We start from the raw sequence: 21,904 nt of genomic DNA on the forward strand, positions 1-21,904 counted from the left end.
CTCACCTTGATGCTGAAACGAAATCTATTTTATCCTGTCACAATCATCATAGTAGTTACTGAACCTCAGAAGTCTCCCGAGAATCCTGGAACTTTTAATCATGAAAAGAGTTGATTTCCTAGCTAGACTCTCTAAGGAGACTTGGGTAATTCTGGAGTGTCCTTTCCAGAGCATATGCATATGTACATGGACATATATATATATATATATATATATATATATATATATATATATATATATATATATATATATAGAGAGAGAGAGAGAGAGAGAGAGAGACTATTATAGAGAACAATCACAAAACCATCTACAAAAATGACTAAACAGTGCAGTCTGTATTGTAGTTCTATTTCTAGTTTTCTTTCTTTTTTTTTCTTTTCTTTTTTCTTTTTTCTTTTTTTTTTTCTAGAAAAATCTAGGCAGTGCACTCAGCAGTCAATTGATGGTAATATTTAATTAGTTTTGAGGCTCTGAAATAGCAGATGCCCCATTGAAAACAAAGTTTCTTTTAAGCACACAGGTATGCCTGTGCTCCCTCTTTTTGTCTGGTGCAAACTGATGTTAGAAAGAAGCCTCAGATTATACTCATATTCCTTTCCACACTAAATTGTCGCTCCATGCTCTCAAGTCTGTAGAAACATTGACATGATTTCTGTTACCATTTTGCTTTTAATGTATTTTTATGTGCTTTATAGCATTGTGTATAATGGGTTGTATTAATTTCATCTTTGTGCTTTTCAAACCCTGTGAAATTTCAAGAAGAGTCCCAATATTTGAAACTTGGAGAAGAACAACAAAAAGAATGAGTGCTTCTCTGGTAAACACTCCACAGGTCAGTGTGCTGTCTACATTTGTTTTAGATATCTCTTTATCATTCACACCATTCAAAAGTTTTATAATCTACATGTGGTAATGTTATCTAAAGGGCTTATTTTCTAAGATCTTCATTTTCTTCTGGCATAAAGAAAATGTAATGTTTAAGACTTTCACATAAATAACACCATACTATTTTCACTGAATTTTCTACTGTTAGGCCATTCAATTTCCATGGACTGAAGATTGCAGGTCTCAAGGAGAATATATTGTAAATGATTTTCAAAAACTCTATCGATAGCTAATTTCTACATTGGATGGAGTTGTGTACTCTTATATTACTGTGGAAGGAAAGTCTCATTTGTCACAGAAGTTGCTTTTCAAAGATTGTTAGGGTTCCAGACAAAAGCTTGTGATTGTGGGTATTGAAATATGTGGACACTGATGTCGCTGAGCAATGAATGAAAGAGAACAATTTGTAGAAGGATAAAACTATAAGAGCCTCACTGTCTTGAATCCTAATCGTCACTAGAGGAACAGATGATGGCAGAAAGAGGAAAGAGTGTCTCTCTTTTGCCTTAACAGTTCTGTGTTTGTGAGCAGATGCAGATTGCAGTATTCTTTTCTTTTTAAATTTTACAACTTTTTTGTCTTTTATTTATTATTTATTTTTTTACACTCCAGATTTCATTCCTCCATACTCCCTATCCACCATCTGACTGTTCCTCATTCCATTCCTTCTCTCACCCTCCACCCAACCAGACCTCTAGACTCCCTGGTGCCTCTAGTCTTCATCTTTTCTGATTGAAACCAGCCCCAGCCCTCCTCTTCTGTATGTGGTGGGGACCTCATATCAGCTTATTTATTCTGCTTTGTTGGTCCAGTGTTTGCGAGATCTCAGGCGTCCAGCTTAATTGAGACAGCTTAATTGAGACTCCTACAGGATTGCCCTCCCACTCAGCTTCTTCCAACATTTCCCTAATTTAACCAAAGTGGTTAAATTCAGCAGCTTCTGTCCATTGGTTGGGTGCAAATACCTGCATCTGACTCTCTCACCTGCTTGTTGGGTCTTCTGGAGAGCAGTCATGCTAGGTTCCTTTTTGTGAGCACTCCTTAGCCTCAGTATTAGTGTCAGACCTTGGGACATCCCCTTGAGCTAGATCCCACTTTGGGCCTGTTGATAGACCTTCTTTTTCTCAAGACTCCATTTCCATCCCTGTTGTTTTTTCAGACAGGAACAAATATGGGTCAGAGTTTTGACTGTGGGATGGTAACCTCCTCCCTCACTGGATACCCTGTATTCCTGCTGGAGGTGGGCTCTATAAGTTCCTTCTCCCTACTGTCATGCATTTCATCTAAGGTTCCTACCTTTGAGTCCTGAGTGTCCCTCACCTCCCAGGTCTCTGCATTCTGGAAGGTCCCTTTAACCTCCTACCTCCCGAGGTTGCCTGTTTCCATTCTTTATGCTGGCCCTCAGGGATTCAGTCCATTTTCCTCACCCAATACCTGATCAGGATCCCTTCTTCCCCTCCCACCCCACACCCTCCCCATCCTCTTTACCTCCCAGATCCATCCCTTCCTACTTTGATTGCTTTCTTCTCTCTCCAAAGTGGGGCTGAGGAGTCCTAATTTTAGCCCATCAGTTTAGTGAACTTTTCAATTCTGTGGACTGTATTTTTTTGGGGGGGAGGGAATTGCATGTGACACAGTGATCATGGGTGTGTTTACACCTGAAACCTGTTCGTGTCAAGAGAGATACTGCCCAGTGAGGTGCTCAATTAGTCCTCAATTTAGAAATGGTTATTTCCCTTTGTATTTTGGTGTATGAGTTTCTTTCTGGGTCTTCCGTTCTATTCTGTTGTCCTACCTGCCTGTCTCTTTAACAGTACCATGGGGTTTTTTGTTACTATTGCTTTGTAGTAGAGCTTGAGGTCAGGGATGGTGATTCTCTCCAAAATTCTCATTGTATTGAGAATAGATTTTGCCATCCTGGAATTTTTGTTATTCCAGATCAATTTGGAAATTGTTCTATCTCTATGAAGAATTAAATCAGAATTTAATGGATATTGCATTGAATCTATAGATCGATTTTGGTAAGATGTCCATTTTTCCTCTATTAATCCTTCCAATCTTGAGAATGGGAGATCTTTCCATCTTTTGAGGACTTCTTTTATCTTTTTATTTATTTATTTATTTATTTTTAATTTTATGTGAAGTCTTTTTTTTTATTTCATTCGATATATTTTTTATTTACATTTCAAATTATTTCCCCTTTTCTGGTCTCCCACTCCCAGAAAGTCACATAAGCCCCCTTCCCTCCCCCTATTTTCCCACCCACCCCTTCCCACTTTCCTGTTCTGGTTTTGCCTTATACTGCTACACTGAGACTTTCCAGAACCAGGGGCCACTCCTCCGTTCCTCATTTGATGTGTGGATTATGTTTTGGGTATTCCAGTTTTCCAGGCTATTCTTTTTTTATCTTTTCAGCGAAAGAGTAGACAGCGTTGTTTAGTCCCTGATTTTAATTGGAGTACTTCAAGTTTCTCTCCATTTAATTTGATGTTGGCTATTGGCTTGCTGTATATTGCTTTTATTATGTTTCATTATGGGCATTGAATTTCTGATATTTCCAAGGTTTATAACAAGTAGCAATGTTGTATTTATTCAAAGGCTTTTTAAGCAGCTAATGAGATGATCATTTAATATTTTCTTTGAGTTTGTTGATATAGTGTATTATGTTGATGGATTTCTGTATATTGACCCATCCCTGCATCCCTGGGATAAAGCCTTCTTGATCATGGTGAACGATCATTTTGATGTGGTCCTGGATTTTGTTTGCTAGTATTGTTATTTAGTACTTTTGCATTGATATTCATAAGGGAAATTTGTCTGAATTTCTCTTTCTTTGTTGGGTCGTCGAGTGGTTTAGGTATCAGTGTAATTATGGCTTCATAGAATGAATTAGGTAGTGTTCCTTCTGCTTCTACTTTGTGGACTAATTTGAAAAGTGTTGCTATTAAGACTTCTTATAAGGCCTGATAGAATTCTGCACTAAACCCATCTGGCTTGGACCTTTGTTTTTGTTTTTGTTTTTGTTTGGGAGATTGTAATGACTGCTTCTATTTGTTTTGGGATTTTGGGACTGTTTAGGTGGTCTGTCTGATCCTAATTGATCCTCCTTGACCTTGACCTTGGTACCTGTCTAGACAACCTATTTCAACTAAATTTTCAAGTTTTGATGAATATAGTCTTTTGTTATAGGATCTCATGCCTTTTTAAAATTTCCTCTATTTCTGTTTCCTCTATTTCTATTTCCTTTTTCATTTCTGATTTTGTTAATTTGGAAACTGTCTTTTTGCCCTCTAGCTGGCTGAGTGTTTAATCCATCTTTTTTATTTTCTCAAAGAAGCAGCTCCCAGTTTTGTTGATTCTTTGTCTATTTTCTGTGTTTCTACTTGGTTGACTTCATCTCTGAGTTTTATTATTTCCTCACTTATATTCCTCTTGGGAGTATTTACTTCTTTTTGTTCTAGAGCTCTCAGATATGCTGTCAAGCTGGTAGTGTATTGTAGAGTCCAGCTCCTACATTCTAACGGTGGGTTTTCTGGAAGGAGAGATGGGTATGGGAATGGGTGGCAAGAGAAAACATGTGGAGAGAGACAAAAAACATGGCTTCTGGTTCAGCTCCCCATCTTTAATTCATGTCTCCCAATATACAAAGACAGGCCAAGTCCCTCCCCTGAAGGCTGGAAACCGGTTCTTCTTGTTCTTCAATGAGGCAGGAGGATCAGGTTGCTGGCTGCTATTCATGATGGGGGAGGTCACAGTGTATGATCTCTCCAATTTTTTAAGAATGCATGGAGAGCTATGAATTTTCCTCTTAGCACTGTTGTCATTATCACCATTAAGTTTGGTTAAGCTATTCCTTCATTTTTTTTTAAAGATTTATTTATTATATGTAAGTACACTGTAGCTGTCTTCAGAAACTCCAGAAGAGGAGGTCAGATCTTGTTACAGATGGTTGTGAGCCACCATGTGGTTGCTGAAATTTGAACTCAGGAGCATTTGGAAGAGTAGTCGGTGCTCTTAACCTCTGAGCCATGCCTCCAGCCCCTTCATTTTTGTTAAATTCTAAAAAGTCATTATTTTTTTTTCTATATTCTTGCCTGAGTACATTATTATTGAGGAGAGAGGTGTTGATTTTCCATGTGTATGTGGGCTTTCTGTTGTTTTGGTTATTATTGAAGACAATTCTTAGTCCATGGTAATGTGACAGGATTCATAGGATTATTGCAGTTTTCGTGAACCATTTGACTACTTTTTTTGTTGTTGTTTCTGATTATATGGTTAATTTTGGAGAACATACCATGAGGTAAAAGAAGATGGTATTTTGTTTGTTTTATTGTGAAATGTTCATTAGATGTCTGTTAAATCCATTTGGTTTATAACTTCTGTTAGTTTCACTGTCTGTTTAGTTTCTGTTTGCATCATCTGTCCATTGGTGCAAGTGTGTGGTGTTGAAGTCTCCTACTATTATTATGTCAAGTTAAACGTGTGCCTTGAGCTTTTGTAAACTTTCTTTTACAAATGTGTGTGTCCTTGGCATTTGGAACATGGATTATGAGAACTGAGAGTTCACCTTGTCAGATGTTTTTCCTTTCATGAGTATGGAGTGTTGTCCTTCCTTATCTTTTTGATGTGTTTTGATTGAACGTCAGTTTTATTGGACTTTAGAATGCCTACTCTAGCTTGTTTCTTGGGTCCATTTGCTTGGAAAAAAATTTTTTTTCAATTTTGTTTGCTTCTTTTCTTTAGAAGGAAGAATGGTTAATCTCCTCTGTTTCCTCTTCCCTGAAATGAGGTGTTACATAGGGAAAAAAGGAAGGGTTGTTTTGATGTTTTTATTCTTCTCAATTTTTTAAGTATATAATTGTTCATCTGCATGTTTTTATGTACACATTATGCCCCTAGATCCCTGGTTCAGCTCCAAACCCATGAGACTGAAGTCACAGCAAGTACATTTGCCTCTGTCATTTTTTTCATGCCTCAGGTTTATAGTTCTGATGACAATTTGTAATAGACATTATATATAACCTGTGTATTATAGTTTTTGAAAAATAAAGCAAGAATTGAAAGTCACACTTTTCTATGCAAGCTATCATTCTGATATACAAATGTGGTAATATTCCAAAGAAAGAAAATAGTGTTATATTATAAGACTGAGATGTTCAATAAAGTCATTTCCATAAGGAATAATGAATTCCACTTTTCTGAAGTGTTACCATGGTTTTCCCTCAATTTGAAACAAGATTCAATCAAAGAAAAAGATTCTACTTCATCGAAATGCATCTTGTCTCATGCTGTTTTTTTTTTTTTTTTACACATACAAACCTAAGTATTATGTTGTAAAAGACCATATGGAATGTATGAAGTTTTTATTATGTGTATTTTTTGCCAGCTTTTATTTAACTTTAAATAATGTAATGCTCTCTAATAGAGGTTTTTCTAATTTTTTTTTAAAATGTGTATTTATTTATTTCATGTATGTGAATACACTGCCTCAGTCTTTAGACATACCAGAAGAGGGAATTGAATCTCCAATAAAGATGGTTGTGAGGCACTATTTGAATGCTGGGAATTGAACTCTGTGCCTCTGGAAGAGCAGTCAGTGCTCTTAACAGCAGAGCCTATTCTCCAGCTGAGGTTTTTTTCTTTTCTTTTTTTCTTTTGTTCTTTTTTTCTTTTTACTCGAGACAGGATGTCTCTGTTTACCACTGGCTGTCCTAGAACTAACTCTGTAGACCAGGCTAGCATTGATCTCTACTGCCTCTTTCTCCCAGGTTCTGGGATTAAAGGTGTGTACAAACACTGCCCAGCCAACCCTGCTTTTTTTTTTTTTTTTTAATATTTGGTTGGAATATACTTGCATAAAATAATTTGTCTAAATATTTATTTCTATATGTCATTTTCAAGGAAATGTCAAACATTTCAAGGAATGTTTAATGAATAATCTGACTTTGTAGTCCTCTTCTGTTTAAGGAAAAAACTCTGACATTTAGTCCAGCTATTAGTTCTCTATGTCATATTCTACCTGTTTTTTTATAGAAAGTTTATAGTCTTTTATCAAGGTATCAAAATATTAAATAGATAATGCTACAATACAGTCATTTGACATCCAGCTTCATACAGAATTGATCAAGTGTCCATATTTGAGCAAGGTGGATATTGTAGATTAGAAAACATATTTTTCTTCATCATAACTTGACCATCTGTGATGTGACACAGATATTCTTTTTAATATCAATGCATATTTCATAAACATACTTTAACTGAATATAGATACCAAATGTATGTGGTATATTCTGAAAATACTTGCTGCTTTTAAGATGATTATATCATTCATTCTCAGAGAGATATAAAAACAAGGAAGTCTATGACTATTAAGTAAAATATATTTTATTAGAGTTAACATCTTTTTGTATAATGTATGTTGGCTTCATTTGCCTTAAATTATGCATATGTGTTGTATATTCGTCCTGTCAGTAGTGCTCAGCAAAAATCATTGGACGTGAAAGAAGAACTGGTTTAAAAAATCCATAGAGTAGTGCCATGAGGTTGTTGGGAAAATTATTTCATAGTATAGTACTTTAAAAAGAAATTATACAATCCCAACAGCAAACAAAATTTCTGAATGTAGTGCTTGTGGCAAAACTTTCTTTTGGTGTTAAAGTCTCAGAAAGCCACAGAAAATTCATGAATGTGAGAGCCTTAATAAATGAAAATGAGACCATTATAGTAAGCCATTGTATAGACCGTCTATGAAAGAGCAGCAATTCATACTTTCAGACACATCTCTATTAAACTTTTAAAAAACATTTGTCCTTCAATATTTCCTTTTATAATCTGTATCAGAAAGTAACTCCTATTCTTTCTGGCATTTTATTAGCATAGGAAAACAATATTGTCCAGTAGCAAATAAGTAGTTTTCCATTACAGGGTCTGTTAACCTTCAATGATGTGTCTTTGGACTTCTCACTGGAGGAATGGAAATGTCTCAATTTTGCTCAGCGGTCGTTGTACATGGATGTAATGTTGGAGAATTTCAACAATCTATTGTTTTTGGGTAAGATTACACTTCTTTTTGAATTCCAGAATCTTTATTTTAATTTCCTTACAGTCTGTTTATGTAAACTCTCTGAAATATCAAGAGACCACTAGCATACAGGAAATTCTGGTTAGAATCACAACTTTTTCATGAAATTTCCCTCTCAGTTTGGAGAATATCCAGTGATATATTCTTTGGTGTCTTTCCATACCTCTTATGTAGCTTTAATTGGAAACTGGAAATTTCTGAATTTAAATAAAAGTAAACGTTGAGAACAAGGAATTATATGTCTGTATACATAATAATTTCAGCAAATAAAATTGCTATTACAATAACTCTTCTTTACACATGTGATGAGAGCATTTTCTATTCTGCTCCAATCTGTTTGCTGTTTATTTTATGTTTATGGTCCTCCCTTTCTTTAGGGTGGGGATGTTTTCTTCTGTGATTTTGGTGAAGATGTTTTCAGGCCCTATGAGCTGAGAATCTTCACTCTCCTCTATTCTGTTATTCTTAGATTGTGTCATTTCATTCTGTCCTGGTTTTCCTGGATGTTTTGGGTTACAGGATTTTTTCTGTTTTCAGTTTTCTTTGACAATTTTGTCAATATCTTCTAAGGTATCCTCTACACCTGATATTCTCTCTTCTATCCTTTGTATTCTGTTGATGATGCTTATATCTATAAATCATGAAATTTGTCCTAGGTTTTTCATTTCAAGGGTTGCCTCCATTTATGTTTTCTTTATTGTTTCTACTTCCTCATTTAGGTCTTGTATTACTTTGTTCAATTCCTTCACCTGTCTGATTGTGTTTCCCTGTATTTCTTTAATGGATTTATTGGTTTGCACTTTTAGGTCTTCTACCTATTTATCCATGTTTTCCTGTATTTTTTAAAACTATTTTATTCATGAGATAGTATTTTAGGTCAGCTTTCTTATTTTTAGGTGCGTTGTTTTATTCAGTGCTTGCTGTGGTGGGAGAACCAGCTTCTGATGATACTAAAGTATTTTAATGAGCTGGGCGGTGGTGGTGCACGCCTGTAATCCCAGCACTCTGGAAGGCAGAGGCAGGTGGATTTCTGAGTTCGAGTCCAGCCTGGTCTAAGGAGTGAGTTCCAGGACAGCCAGGGCTATACAGAGAAAACCTGTCTCAATAAAACGAAATACAAACAACCAAAAAACAAAAGACAAAAACAATAAAAAAGAAATGTATTTCAATGCTTATGCTCTTCCACTTGCCTCTCATCATCTAGTTATCCTTAGTACTAGGTGCTGTGCGTACATTGATCAGATATCTTTGTGAAATTTCAGTACTGATCAATCACTTTATTTGTCCTAGTTTCTGCAAAGTGCTATATTTAAAACGACATTTAGAAGGGTAGTATATTTTCTTCTCAGTGGATGTAGATTAGAATTGTGGTTTTTCTAAGGATCCAAGTAAACATTATAAAAAAAGAAAAAAGCTGTTTTGAGAGCATGAATTCTTGAGAATGTCTAACTTGAAATATCAACAAGCAGGCATTACTGAATATCTTTTTCCTCAATACAGTAATCCCTGCCATCTTTATTTTTACCTTTTCAGAAAATCATCTCATATGTGGAAGACATTGGAAGGTCTTAGATCAATACACAGAGTGCAATATCCATGAACATGTGAATATGCAAGAGAAGTCTTATAAATGTAATGAGCTCAGCAAAATGATTAATGAATCCACCCAAAGTACACCTGAGAAAACTAACCACAGAGATGCCTCACTTCAATCCTCAAACCTGAAAAGACTTAAAATTGGGAAAACTAGAGAAGTTTCCAAAAATAAAGACTGTGTAAAGTGTTTAAATGAGTGCTCTATAAATAATCTAAATCAAGGAATACACATAGGGAAGAAAGAAAACAACAGTCCAGAATTTGATAAGGATTTTGTATCTAAACATAAACTGATGCTGAAACCAAGCAATAATGGTAAGAAGCTTTACAAATGTAGTCAATGTGACAAATGCTTTACTCACAGAGGCATTCTTAGAATTCATCATAGAACTCATACAGGAGAGAAACCTTACAAATGCAGTGAATGTGACAAATGCTTTAGCCAAAAATGCAGTCTTGATAATCATCAGCGAATTCATACAGGAGAGAAACCTTATAAATGCAGTGAATGTGACAAGTGCTTTACCCAAAAATGCAGTCTTCATATTCATCAGAGAATTCATACAGGAGAGAAACCTTACAAATGCAGTGAATGTGACAAATGCTTTGCTGACAAAAGTGGTCTTATAGGTCATCAGAGAATTCATACAGGAGAGAAACCTTACAAATGCAGTGAATGTGAGAAATGCTTTGCTGACAAAAGTGGTCTTATAGTTCATCAGAGAATTCATACAGGAGAGAAACCTTACAAATGCAGTGATTGTGACAAATACTTTAATCACAGAGTTAATCTGCAACGTCATCAGAGAATTCATACTGGAGAGAGACCTTACAAATGCAATGAATGTGACAAATACTTTACTCAAAAATGTAGTCTTCATACTCATCAGAGAATCCATACAGGAGAGAAACCTTACAAATGCAGTGAATGTAACAAATGCTTTACCCAAAAATGTAGTCTTCATACTCATCAGAGAATTCATACAGGAGAGAAACCTTACAAATGCAGTGAATGTGATAAATGCTTTGCTGACAAAAGTAGTCTTAGATTTCATCAGAGAATTCATACAGGAGAGAAACCTTACAAATGCAAGGAATGTGACAAATGCTTTGCTGACAAAAGTAGTCTTAGATTTCATCAGAGAATTCATACAGGAGAGAAACCTTACAAATGCAGTGAATGTGACAAATGCTTTGCTGACAAAAGTAGTCTTATAGTTCATCAGAGAATTCATACAGGAGAAAAACCTTACAAATGCAGGGAATGTGACAAATGCTTTGCTGACAAAAGTAGTCTTAGATTTCATCAGAGAATTCATACAGGAGAGAAACCTTACAAATGCAGTGAATGTGACAAATGCTTTGCTGACAAAAGTAGTCTCATAGTTCATCAGAGAATTCATACAGGAGAGAAACCTTACAAATGCAGTGAATGTGACAAATCCTTTACCCAAAAATGTAGCCTTCATACTCATCAGAGAATTCATACAGGAGAGAAACCTTACAAATGCAGTGAATGTGACAAATGCTTTGCTGACAAAAGTAGTCTTAGATTTCATCAGAGAATTCATACAGGAGAGAAATCTTACAAATGCAGTGATTGTGACAAATGCTTTAACCAAAAATGCAGTCTTGACAGTCATCAGTGAATTCATACAGGAGAGAAACCTTACAAATGCAATGAATGTGACAAATGCTTTAAGTACAAAGATAGTCTGCAATGTCATAAGCAAATTCATACAGGAGAGAAACTTTACAAATGCAGTGATTGTGACAAATGCTTTACCCAAAAATGCCGTCTTCATAGTCATCAGAAAATTGATACAGACAAGAAACCTTACAAATGCAGTCAATGTGAAAAATGCTTTTCCCACAAATGCAATTTCCATACTCATCAGAGAATTCATACAGACAAGAAACCTTAGAGATGCAGAGAATGTTACAAATGTTTTATCTACAAATGCAATCTTCATTTTCATCATAGAAATCATATAGAAATGATACCTTGCAAATGCAATGTATATGACAAATGCTTTAAGTAGAAATTTAGTCTGCAAAGTCATCTGCGAATTCATATGGAAGAAAAACCTTACGAATTCAATGAATGTGACAAATGCTTTACTGAGAAAGGCAGTGTTAGAATTGATCATAGAACTCATATAGAAGGGAAACCTTACAAATGCTTTACCTAAAAATCTTCATACTTGTTAGAGAATAAGTAAAGGAGAGAAACTCTAATTGTCCTGAATGTGACAATTGCTTTATCCACAGTAGCAGTCTTAGAAATTATCGGGGAATTCATACAAGAGAGAAATCACAAATGCAGTGGATGAAACAAGTACTTTGCCCATAATAGCTGTCTTAGAAAACATCAGAGAATTTTTATAATAGTGTAAGTTTAGAAATTGTAGTGAGTGAGAAAATCCTTTACCAAGGATGGATATTTTAGAATTATCCTAAAAATATGTACATGAGAGAAATCTTTCAAATGCAGTGGTGGCATAAACACTTGACTTCTGTCCAGTCTCTTATGCCACAGTCAATACGTGTAGAAGAGAAACTTCACAAATTCAATGCAATTACTATGAAAATTCCTTTGACTTCCTTTCAGTTCTGAAAAAACATCTGAATATACATACCGAGGAAAATGTTTCCACCGTAAAAAAAAAAAAAAGAAAGAAAAGAAATGTGGCATATGTTTTATCGAGACTCTATTTACCACATGAGGTTCTACACTAGAGAATTATTGTAAGTTTGCAAAACTTGTGAAAACCTTCACACCATGCTCCAATCTTAGATAATGTAACCTATTTCTGCAGAGAAATATTCTGAAAATGTGACAATATAGGAAAGTTTTACTTGTTCAACCTCAAATATAAGATAAATCCCAAGTGGGGAAGCCAGACGAATATATTATTTTTTTGGACACTTTCTTTGAATCTAAAGGATTTAGAAGGAAACAAAATTAAGGTATTTAATACACCTTTAAAACTATTTAATAATAATGACAGAATTCTTTATATTTAATTCACATAAAGGATTTCAGTTAAAAGTATTTGATATCCTGAGCCACCGAAATAGGATGTTCTTAATCTTATAGAGATGCCTACAGGACTGGACAGTGGTGATGCATGCCTTTAATCTCTTCATTTTGGGGGCAGTGGGAGGCAGATCTCTCAGTTCCAGGCTAGGCTGGTATACAGAGAGAAACCTTGTCTCAAAAAAAAAAAAAAAAAAAAAAAAGATTCCTATAGATATGCTTAGAGTACCCAGAATTAATAATTTCTATAAAATGCTGGTTTCAAGTTTCAGGATAACAACTGACTATGAGTCTCTTGTGCTCTGGTCAACAAGTCCTTCCCCATAGTCCTGTAAGTAAATGTAATAAAGCTCATTGATTAATCCAGTTTGACTTGGTTGTTTTCAGTTTCTGCTTGGGATACTTACATGAATATATGTTGTATCTCCCCAAGAAATGTCTCTCATGAAACATAAGAGTAAGACTAAAATTTTCTGCAAGTTTGTATCATTTACTTTATACTAGTGATTTTAAATGTGTGGATAACAACTCCTTTGGAGGGTGAAATGACTCAGGGCTTGATTAAGAGCAAAGGAAAACATGTATTTCAAAAGGTCTTAGGTCTGAGAAATCAATTCTTTGACTCAGTGAGTGTGTCCATATGAAAATAATTTGGGAGTCTCTACAATAAATCTCTCTTTTATGAATTCTTAGCAATATAAGAGAAAAGTCTCCCACACTATAAATAAAAATATGGCTTTGTCATTTTCTTCAACTTCAACTAGCAGGCTGAAAATTTGAACCCTGCAATTCCTGGGTAGATAGAACAGCGGCTACACTGCTTAGATCCTTGCTGTTAGGCTACAGGTGGTAATTGCCTGAGCCTGCAGGTTTTAACCCTCTGAATGCGCAAAATGTTTTAGGACATGTCTAGAAGTTATCTGTCTCGACCCGCAGGACAGTCAACAGGGTTCCTTTAAGCCACCTAGAGGAAAGGCAATGGGGCGACAAGACAAGAGAGAGAGGCCGGACAGCCTAATTCTGATCAAGCTGTCAAACTTTAATTTTCATACAAGTCAATATAAAGGGAAGCATACAAGGTTTGGGAGGGGTAAAGGGGGGGAACAATCTCAGGGGGTTGGCATCATTTCTAAGAAACAGTTTCTCATAATTTCTGGTAAAGCTAGTTATTGCTGTTGGAATGTTGGCATGATAAAAAGGGGGGGTCCTGAGGCAGTGATGTGGAAAGGGGTTGCTATAGTAACCTATCTACAGATGAACTTCAAAAGAAGGGGGTTTTGAGATTTACATAATGGTTCCTGGCATGGAGACCTAAGTGAGAATGACTCCTGGTATCAAGGTCTCCTGGCATCGAGATCTAGGTGGGGATGGCTCCTGGTATGGAGAGTTCTTTGCATTGAGATCTAAGTGAGGATGGCTCCTGGCAACTCCCCCTTCTCTGTATAGAGAGCAGAGGTCAGACAGCCATTGATGGCAAGCAGATAAGGCATCAAGATAATGGGACAGTGCCTGTCTTAGGAATCGACCCGGTCATCCATCATCCCGTTCCTGTTTGGTCGTCTCTGCCAGCCTCCAGAGACACCTGTCTTAGGTGGAAGTGGCCCTGGGAAGTTGCCCGTCATTGGCTAACTGCCCAGCAAGTTAATTGTTATTGATGCCTTTAGCTTGTGGGGCTCCTTCTGGAGTCCCGGCTGGAATGGCTGTGACAAGGATGCTCTTTCTGTTAAGGCACTAGAGTGTGCTGTTTGGGCTGTTTTGCCCTGGGGGATTAGGTAGCCATCTCTCAATCTTCCATAGCCAAACGATGGTAATGTACCTGAATAGGCTTGGCTGCCAAGTCATCTATCTGCTTCTTAATTAGGGCTGTGAGGCGTTTAAAAGCCCATGGTCCAAAAGAAAATAACAATAACAGTCCTACAAAGGGTCCTAGGACACTGGGTAAAAGTGTAGTGAGCCATGGAGAGGTGGAAAACCAATTTTCATACCAACTTTCTTTCTGTTCTCTTTATCTCTTATGTTTTTCTAGGCCTTGTCTGACTATTTTTATGCTGTCTTTTACAACTCCTGTCTTACTAACATAAAAACAACACTCTTCTTTTAAAGCTGCACAAAGTCCACCCTGTTGGAGGACCAGGAGATCAAGTCCTCTCCTATTTTGGAGGACAACCTCAGCTAGGGAGTCAACGGAGTTGGAGAGATCAATTATCCCCTGCTGAAGGCGTTGGACATCTTGATCGATGGTAGCACTTAGCTCCGTGTACCTAGAGTTGGAAAGAACAAGGGAAAAAATACCTGTCCCTGCTCCTACAGCTCCAAGGCCAAGTAGGACAGAGAGAGTAACAGCAGAGATAGGTTCTCTGCGAGGACGGCTCAAAGAAATGGAGCCTCCAGTAGATGTGGATTGATCCCACAAGTGAAAAAATTCTTCAGAGCGATAATAAACTAAACGAGGGTACATCTTAAGAATGCAAAACTCAGGCTTCTCCCCATTCTTTCGATTTTGAAAAACTGAGGCAGAGAGGCAAGGTGTAAGGCCATCAAGGCATGCCCAACAAGTTCCCTCTGGGGGGAGAATAGGTTTCATTGCACAAGTGAGCATAAAGTGAGGGGACATTTGTTCCACTAGGGATCACACAAAGTCCCAGGCCAGATATCTGAGTTAATGAAAGACCTGGCCAAGCGCCCTTTTGCCAACATCAGTGCCATGGATGGTCAGCATGGGGGGGGGGGGGATCACCAAGAACAGCAATTCCTTCATAAAAGGGTGGTTGGGAATGGTAGCACAGCCAGCAATCTTCAACAAGTTCTGGGGAAGTTTCATTTAAAGTGAGAAAAGTCTGATTAACTAAAGTACAAGATTTTTAGTGGGATCTGGCTGTACAGGCAGTGTAGTAGCTGATGGCTTAGCTGGTGGCTGGAGGGGAAATACAGAAGGTAGGGAAGTGTCTTTAATAGAAGGAGTACGGGTGCTGTCTTGATCAATTCCTTTAGGAGGAACAGGATGAGGTACCAACACAGAATTAGGTCCCATTGGGACTGGCTGAGCATGATATAAAGGTTCTTTAAGGAGCTTAATGGAGAAAATAATACCTGCATCAAAGCCAAGTACATAGAGGCGAAGACCCCATTCATAGCCTATTTGCCAATGTAGATTAGGAGATTTTGCATGGGTGGTAAACTTAATTTGTAAAAGTGTGTACCATCCCTTTGTAGAAGGATTAGAGGCCAGGAGGACTCATCATATTTTTGAGAACTAGCTGAGGGTGTAACATTACGCTTTACTTGGATGTAATCCCACAGGAGAAGTCCAGAGGCTCTCCCAAAGGCCCCAAACAACCAAAGTAAATCCTAATCTTAAAGAAAATAAATGTCAGGCCACATTCTATCTGGTCTACATTTGAAATCTGTAAAATTTAAATATATGGCCTTTTGACACCCTGAAGGGGGGCAATCAGCAGTAGCCAATATCTCCCCTTTAATCTGTTTATAATTTGTCCAATTTTTAGCTAAATAAATTTGCCATGCAAAGAGGGATGTTGAGTCTGTAGATGTCCATGGTGTCAGCATTAGTAAGAGGCATCCAAAGGTGTTGAAGACTGTAGTCATTTTTAATGATTATAATCAGCATCATTCTTTGTCTCAGCATTAGCATACTTTGACAGCTAGCGTGTTCCTTCAACATCCTGCAGAAAAAACACAAACATACCCTCCTCTCTACACTCAGAGAGTTCCCTGGCATTAACATTTTAAAATTTTTGTGGTATATAGAGATGTGATTTTCCCCTCTTTTGTTATAAAAATATTGTAAAGTTTTATGGGCCTGTTCCATAATATTTTGTCTTTGAGAATTATGAGGAATCTCAGTAATATGGCTAATATCAAATTGTTAATAAAACATTTCAAATGACTGACTATAATAATTAGTTATAATATTTGTCTTAATTTGATTTGGAATGTTCATTATGAATTTTGTCTAAAAAGGCTTGCCATGTAATACATTAACTATCACTAATAATTAATTTGATTGCTGTTTAAAATAAGGAACTAACATTTTATCATGCCCTTAAAACATTCCTTTTAAAAATATTTCTGTGATTTTATTTTGTAACACTTTATTATTACACCAAATCTTCATTGGAGGATGTCAAAACCTTATTTGGAGAGATTTCACATTAATGTTCTCTTTGTCAAGGAATGGAAGTAAACATATATCATAAACAGTTAACAAATACTTACGGTAGCTTTCTCCAAGTTATGACTGTCAATATTTATTTTGCATTTACTTTGAGAACATCAGAGGCTTAAATCCTCTTATGGCAAACTTAAAGCAGTGTCTTAAACAAATAATTTATCTTAACATATTTTTAAAAATTATTTACTTAAAAAATTTAAAAGCCCATTGTTAAGATCAAGCCATTTCTTGAGGAAGAACTTTCTAATGAAATTTTTTTTTACTGTTTTTTTTTAAGTTAGCTTATGTTTAACCTTTCACAGATCTAAGTTTGAACTTTATTTTGAACCACATCTGTATGAATCTGTTAAAAATGTTTTTTTGGACAGAAGCTCTCTAGGTGAGGCTTGCAAGATAAGGCTAGACCTACATCCATCAGTCTTGCAAGGAGGAGCCCATTGTATGAAGGTCAAATAACAAAAAGAACCTGTAATATCAAAGCATAACTACAATTTTTTGAAAGCAAAACCCAATTTTAAACAATCTTTTCTCCTTAAAAATAATGGCAAACACATTACTTTCATATTGCAAAGTTTGTCTGTCAGCTTGTATGTTTGAATGTATGACAGTGTAACTTATTGAACTTATCTTATTTTTTATAAGTCTGATTTCTAGGATAAGAATCACATAAAACATTATGTCAATTTAGAAATATCTTAGGGACCTGTTTTTCTTGGATTGTGGCATGCCACGAGTTGCTTAAAATAGCTTTAACCCTAAATTGTCAGCTTTAAACTTACCTTTTGTTACCATCATTATATTTTTTAAATCATGTCCAATAACTTATGAGCCAATACTCTATAGTCAAGGCATGTAAAACATTTATACCTTTAAGACCAATTAGAAATAAAGATGAAGCAATTACACAAATCTCATTAATTTAAACTAAACATATTTTTTTCCAGCTGTAATTTCAGGGGAATAAAGCACTTTGAACCCAGTCATCACCATGGTAGAAATTTGTCTAGGAGAATTAACTGTTGAGGTTGAGGCTGCTGGCCCCTTAAGAAGTAGCTTTTTCTCCAGCTGTGTTTAACTCATAGTTAAGAATGTGAGGCACCTTTAATCATCTTCCTCTGTGTAAATGGCAGACTGGCAGGACCAATAATGCTTTTTTTTTTTTTTACCATTTTTTTAAACATATAACATAAACATAACAACCATTCAGCCAATCAAAACAATAAACAAACAAATTGACACACATATGGACAGGTTTTGGTGCACCAAAGATACTCAACAGACAGAGATGGAACTTGATGTCCCAAAGAGATCCAAATATCTTAACCAGAACTAAGGATATCTCCAGTAGGATTCAGAGAGGAAATAGGACGTCTCCCATTTTCCTCTCCTCCCCAGGAGAGTTTTGAAATTAGCTTTTAACCATTTTTTTTTCTACCTCGTCCTGCACATGGAAAAACTGCTTTTCTGAAACCTGCTTTTTCTCTTGTTTAAGAGTTAACTACTTATCTTCCTTTTGTTCTGGGAATTCTGCCAGAGAAGGGAGGGGAAACACAGTGGCATCCACTGATAGTTACTCCATAGTGCCCTGCTTTTTTAACCCCTATTGGGTTCATAAAAAGAGAAAGGTTTAAAGAATGTGATATACGGCAGGGTAGAGAAGGGCGGTGCCTAGGCGAAAACACACAGACATGGTATAGAATAAAGTTTATTCAGGATGGAGGATGAGAGTTATTGGGGTAGTGGAGACAGAGAAAGGCGCAGAGAGAGAGTGTGTAGATAAGTATAGACTGGCCATGACCATGTGGAGAGAGGTAAGAGGGGAGGAGAGCCCAGGAATTTCTTCACAGTCCAGGACTTAGATTCTGCCCCGTGAGTAGTTTTTACTTTCAATTTCTTTGGCCGTTTTAGCTGCCTCTGACTTCCAAGGAATAAATTCTCCCCCAGAGAACTCAGCTTGGGTAAGCTGCATAAATTCCTCAGGTGTGAGCCAGTCCTCGGTAGAAGATTCTAAGTGCCAAAGTGAAGGGTGCAGTCCGCCCATAGGCTGTGACTGCGGACTTTAATTTTTCTAAAATTTTAAAGTCAGGGGGCTTGTTTTGGCTCTGGCTTTTTCTAGCTATTTATCTTTGAAATGAGTCTTGAAGTTAGATTTTTCCCTCTGGGTCTTGTAGCTCCTTTAAGAGGACTACTTGCTCCTTGCGGCTATTATTTGGTGAAGAGAAGAAGTTTTTTCAGTGGCTCTCCTGCTGGCAGCTTCTCCTCCAAGTTGGCTTCCTCCCCGGGAGATAGAGTGTCAGCACCTGAATTATGACTAGATTTCAGAGTTTGTAAAGAAAAATAGACTTTGGTCTTTTTGAGAAATTAGGGAAAAGAGCAGACATAGACAGAAACCGTTTTAAATGTCCCTCCTCCATATCTATCAGAGGCGGGAGGGATAAGAAAGCACAGAGACAGTGTCCGGACGAGCGCTTTTTCAGAGAAGTAGATCCTGGAAGCAGGAAGAATTCTGAATAATGTTATTAATCAGAGACCTGTAGTTAAAGGCAGTAACCGGAACTTTTTTTTTTTTTTTGACCAAAAGTTGCATAGTAATCTCTTACTGTAGCCCATGTTTTCTTACCTATGATTCCTTCCTCTGGGAACCAGGGACATTTTGTCCGACATAATACTTAAGACCCTAAGTATTCTCAAAGAAGTACCTAAGATCTCTTTTTCTTAACCCAGCCCCGTGTCTTGAGAGATTCCTGAATCCCTGAAATGAGCAGGGATTGTTGAGTAAAAGCTTGCCCCATGGAGTCTCACCTTCTGAGACAAAGTTGTCATGGAGATTTTCCCCTGGCCGAGCGTGCCAGCTGGTCAACCTTGCTTTGACCAAATCCGGTCCTCTCGGGGAGCTGCTCTTCTCGGGGAGCTGCTCCTCTCGGGGAGCTGAACGCGGAGGACCCTCCTCCTTGATCCACGACCCCCTTTCTCTAGATCGCTCCACAGGTACCACACTGTTGGGCGCCAAAGTGTCCCGACCCGCAGGACAGTCAACAGGGTTCCTTTAAGCCACCTAGAGGAAAGGCGATGAGGCGACAAGACACAAGAGAGAGAGGCCGGACAGCCTGTCTAATTCTGATCAAGCTGTCAAACTTTAATTTTCATACAAGTTAATATAAAGGGAAGCAAGCATACAAGGTTTGGGAGGGGTAAAGGGGGGAACAATCTCAGGGGGTTGGCATCATTTCTAAGAAACAGTTTCTCATAATTTCTGGTAAAGCTAGTTATTGCTGTTGGAATGTTGGCATGATAAAAAGGGGGGGGTCATGAGTAGGTAAAGTGGAAAGAGGTTGCTATAGTAACCTATCTACAGATGAACGTCAAAAGGAAGGGGTTTTGAGATTTATGTAGGAATAGTTCCTGGCATGGAGATCTAAGTGAGAATGACTCCTGGTATCGAGGTCTCCTGGCATTGAGAGCCAGGTGGGGATGGCTCCTGGTATGGAGAGTTCTTGGCATTGAGTTCTAAGTGAGGATGGCTCCTGGCAGTTATCATCAGCATTCCGTATAGTTAGAGAGTTAGAGCGTCCGGACACCATCAGTCTTTAAATCCACAGGAGAATCCTGCTCTGTTTCCTTTCAGCCCCCTCCAGGCTGAGAGGTGGCCAGCAGGCCTTCATCTCCAAATGACTAGATCAAAACTCTTGGCCCCTGTGTGGTGACTGTACCATTGCACAGGCTCTGGTAGTCGTATATCTTTTCCTTGCCTCAGGTGATCCTTATGTCCTTATTGAGACTCTGATGAAATAGCATACAGAGGCACAATTTGTTTCACAATATCACTGCAATTGGAGGTATCCAGACATGTAAAAGAGAAAATGAGGCACCTTTATGTCCCAACTATGGAAGGAGTTCTCTGTAATCCTTGTGTAGCCTGTAGGAAGCCCTGAGTTCAATGCCCTGCACTCCCAACATGGCAGCATTAGAATGTAAACCTAGCACTTAAGGAAGTGAGGCAGCAAGAACGGAAGTTAAAAATTAACCTCAGAGAGACACTGAGTAGGAAGTCAGCCAGGGCTGCTTGAGAAATCCTATCAAAAATAGAAGCAGGCAGTGATGGTGGTATATTATCTTTATCCAAGTCTGGGGACTAGAGGAAGGTAGATGTCTGTGTTCAAGGCCAACCTGGTTTACATAGGGTGTTTCAGGCAAGACTCCACAGTGAGACTCTGTCTCTAAATAAATGAATTATAAAATAAATGAATAAGCCAAGTTACATAACATGTGTTTAGACATGTCTATGAGCAAATTTCCTCAGAACTTCAGCTGAGCGTAGAACACACAACCTGGATGTATGCAGCACCAAACAGTGAGCTGTGGGCCTGGGCCAAGTAGAAAGTAAGCTGAACACCACCATGCATCTCTCCCTGCGTCTGTACAGTAGACACACTGTGACTACTCATATTCATGGTCCTGTCTCTAGGCTTTCCTTGCAATGTGAGCTTGACTTCTTCTGGCCCCAAGAGCCAGTCCTCCTAGAAAAAAAAGTCTTGATTATGTTGTTTTTGTCGGGGCTGTCATCTCTCTACATTCCTGTCTGAATGTATGCCTGTCTGTCTATTTTTCAATCATTCTGATTCTTTGAGTGTATGGGCATGAGATTAGAGATCAGTGGATGACATGCAGAATGTGACTCTCCTCCCACCTAGAGGGTCCATGGAACAGAATTCACATGACCAAGATTGTGCTTTAAGCACTTTTACCTGAAGAGCCATCTTATTAGCTCTTGTGTTAGACTCTCTCTCCCACATATGCATGTGTACAAAACACATAAGAATCATGTGTTTGAATTTGGTCCTCATGCAAAATTTCTCATTATGTATCTAAATGTTTAAAAATACTAAACACTAAAGTTGATCTAGTCTCAAGCAGTTTTGACCAAGGACAGTGGGCCTGAAGTAGCTCCATTTGTCTACCTGGGTTAAGACACAAGTCCAGAGACTGCAATGATTACCCAAGAGAAATGTAACTGCTCCTAGTTCTAGAGGCTAATGTCCAATGTCAGGCACAGAGAAGGTCTCTTCCTTTCTTCTAAATAGCCACCTTCTCACAGGTTCCCATACAATCT

At 37.6% G+C, this 21,904-nt stretch overlaps 2 protein-coding genes across 11 annotated transcripts in view; one reads left to right on the plus strand and one right to left on the minus strand.

The window, feature by feature from the left end:
- Nucleotides 1-12,968, plus strand: part of LOC127681621 (zinc finger protein 260-like) — a 39,212-nt gene extending 26,244 nt beyond the window's left edge. The window contains exons 4-6 of the mRNA XM_052178096.1: nt 760-832; nt 7,810-7,936; nt 9,500-12,968. Coding sequence (XP_052034056.1) covers nt 760-832; nt 7,810-7,936; nt 9,500-11,211 — 1,912 coding nt within the window. The 3' untranslated portion in view covers nt 11,212-12,968. The remainder of the gene's footprint in view (nt 1-759; nt 833-7,809; nt 7,937-9,499) is intronic.
- Nucleotides 1-21,904, minus strand: part of LOC127681612 (zinc finger protein 420-like) — a 662,660-nt gene that overhangs the window by 56,716 nt on the left and 584,040 nt on the right. The gene's annotated exons all lie outside the window — the stretch shown is intronic.

This window comes from Apodemus sylvaticus, chromosome 3 (assembly GCF_947179515.1).
Source record: "Apodemus sylvaticus chromosome 3, mApoSyl1.1, whole genome shotgun sequence".
Classification (NCBI taxonomy): domain Eukaryota; kingdom Metazoa; phylum Chordata; class Mammalia; order Rodentia; family Muridae; genus Apodemus; species Apodemus sylvaticus.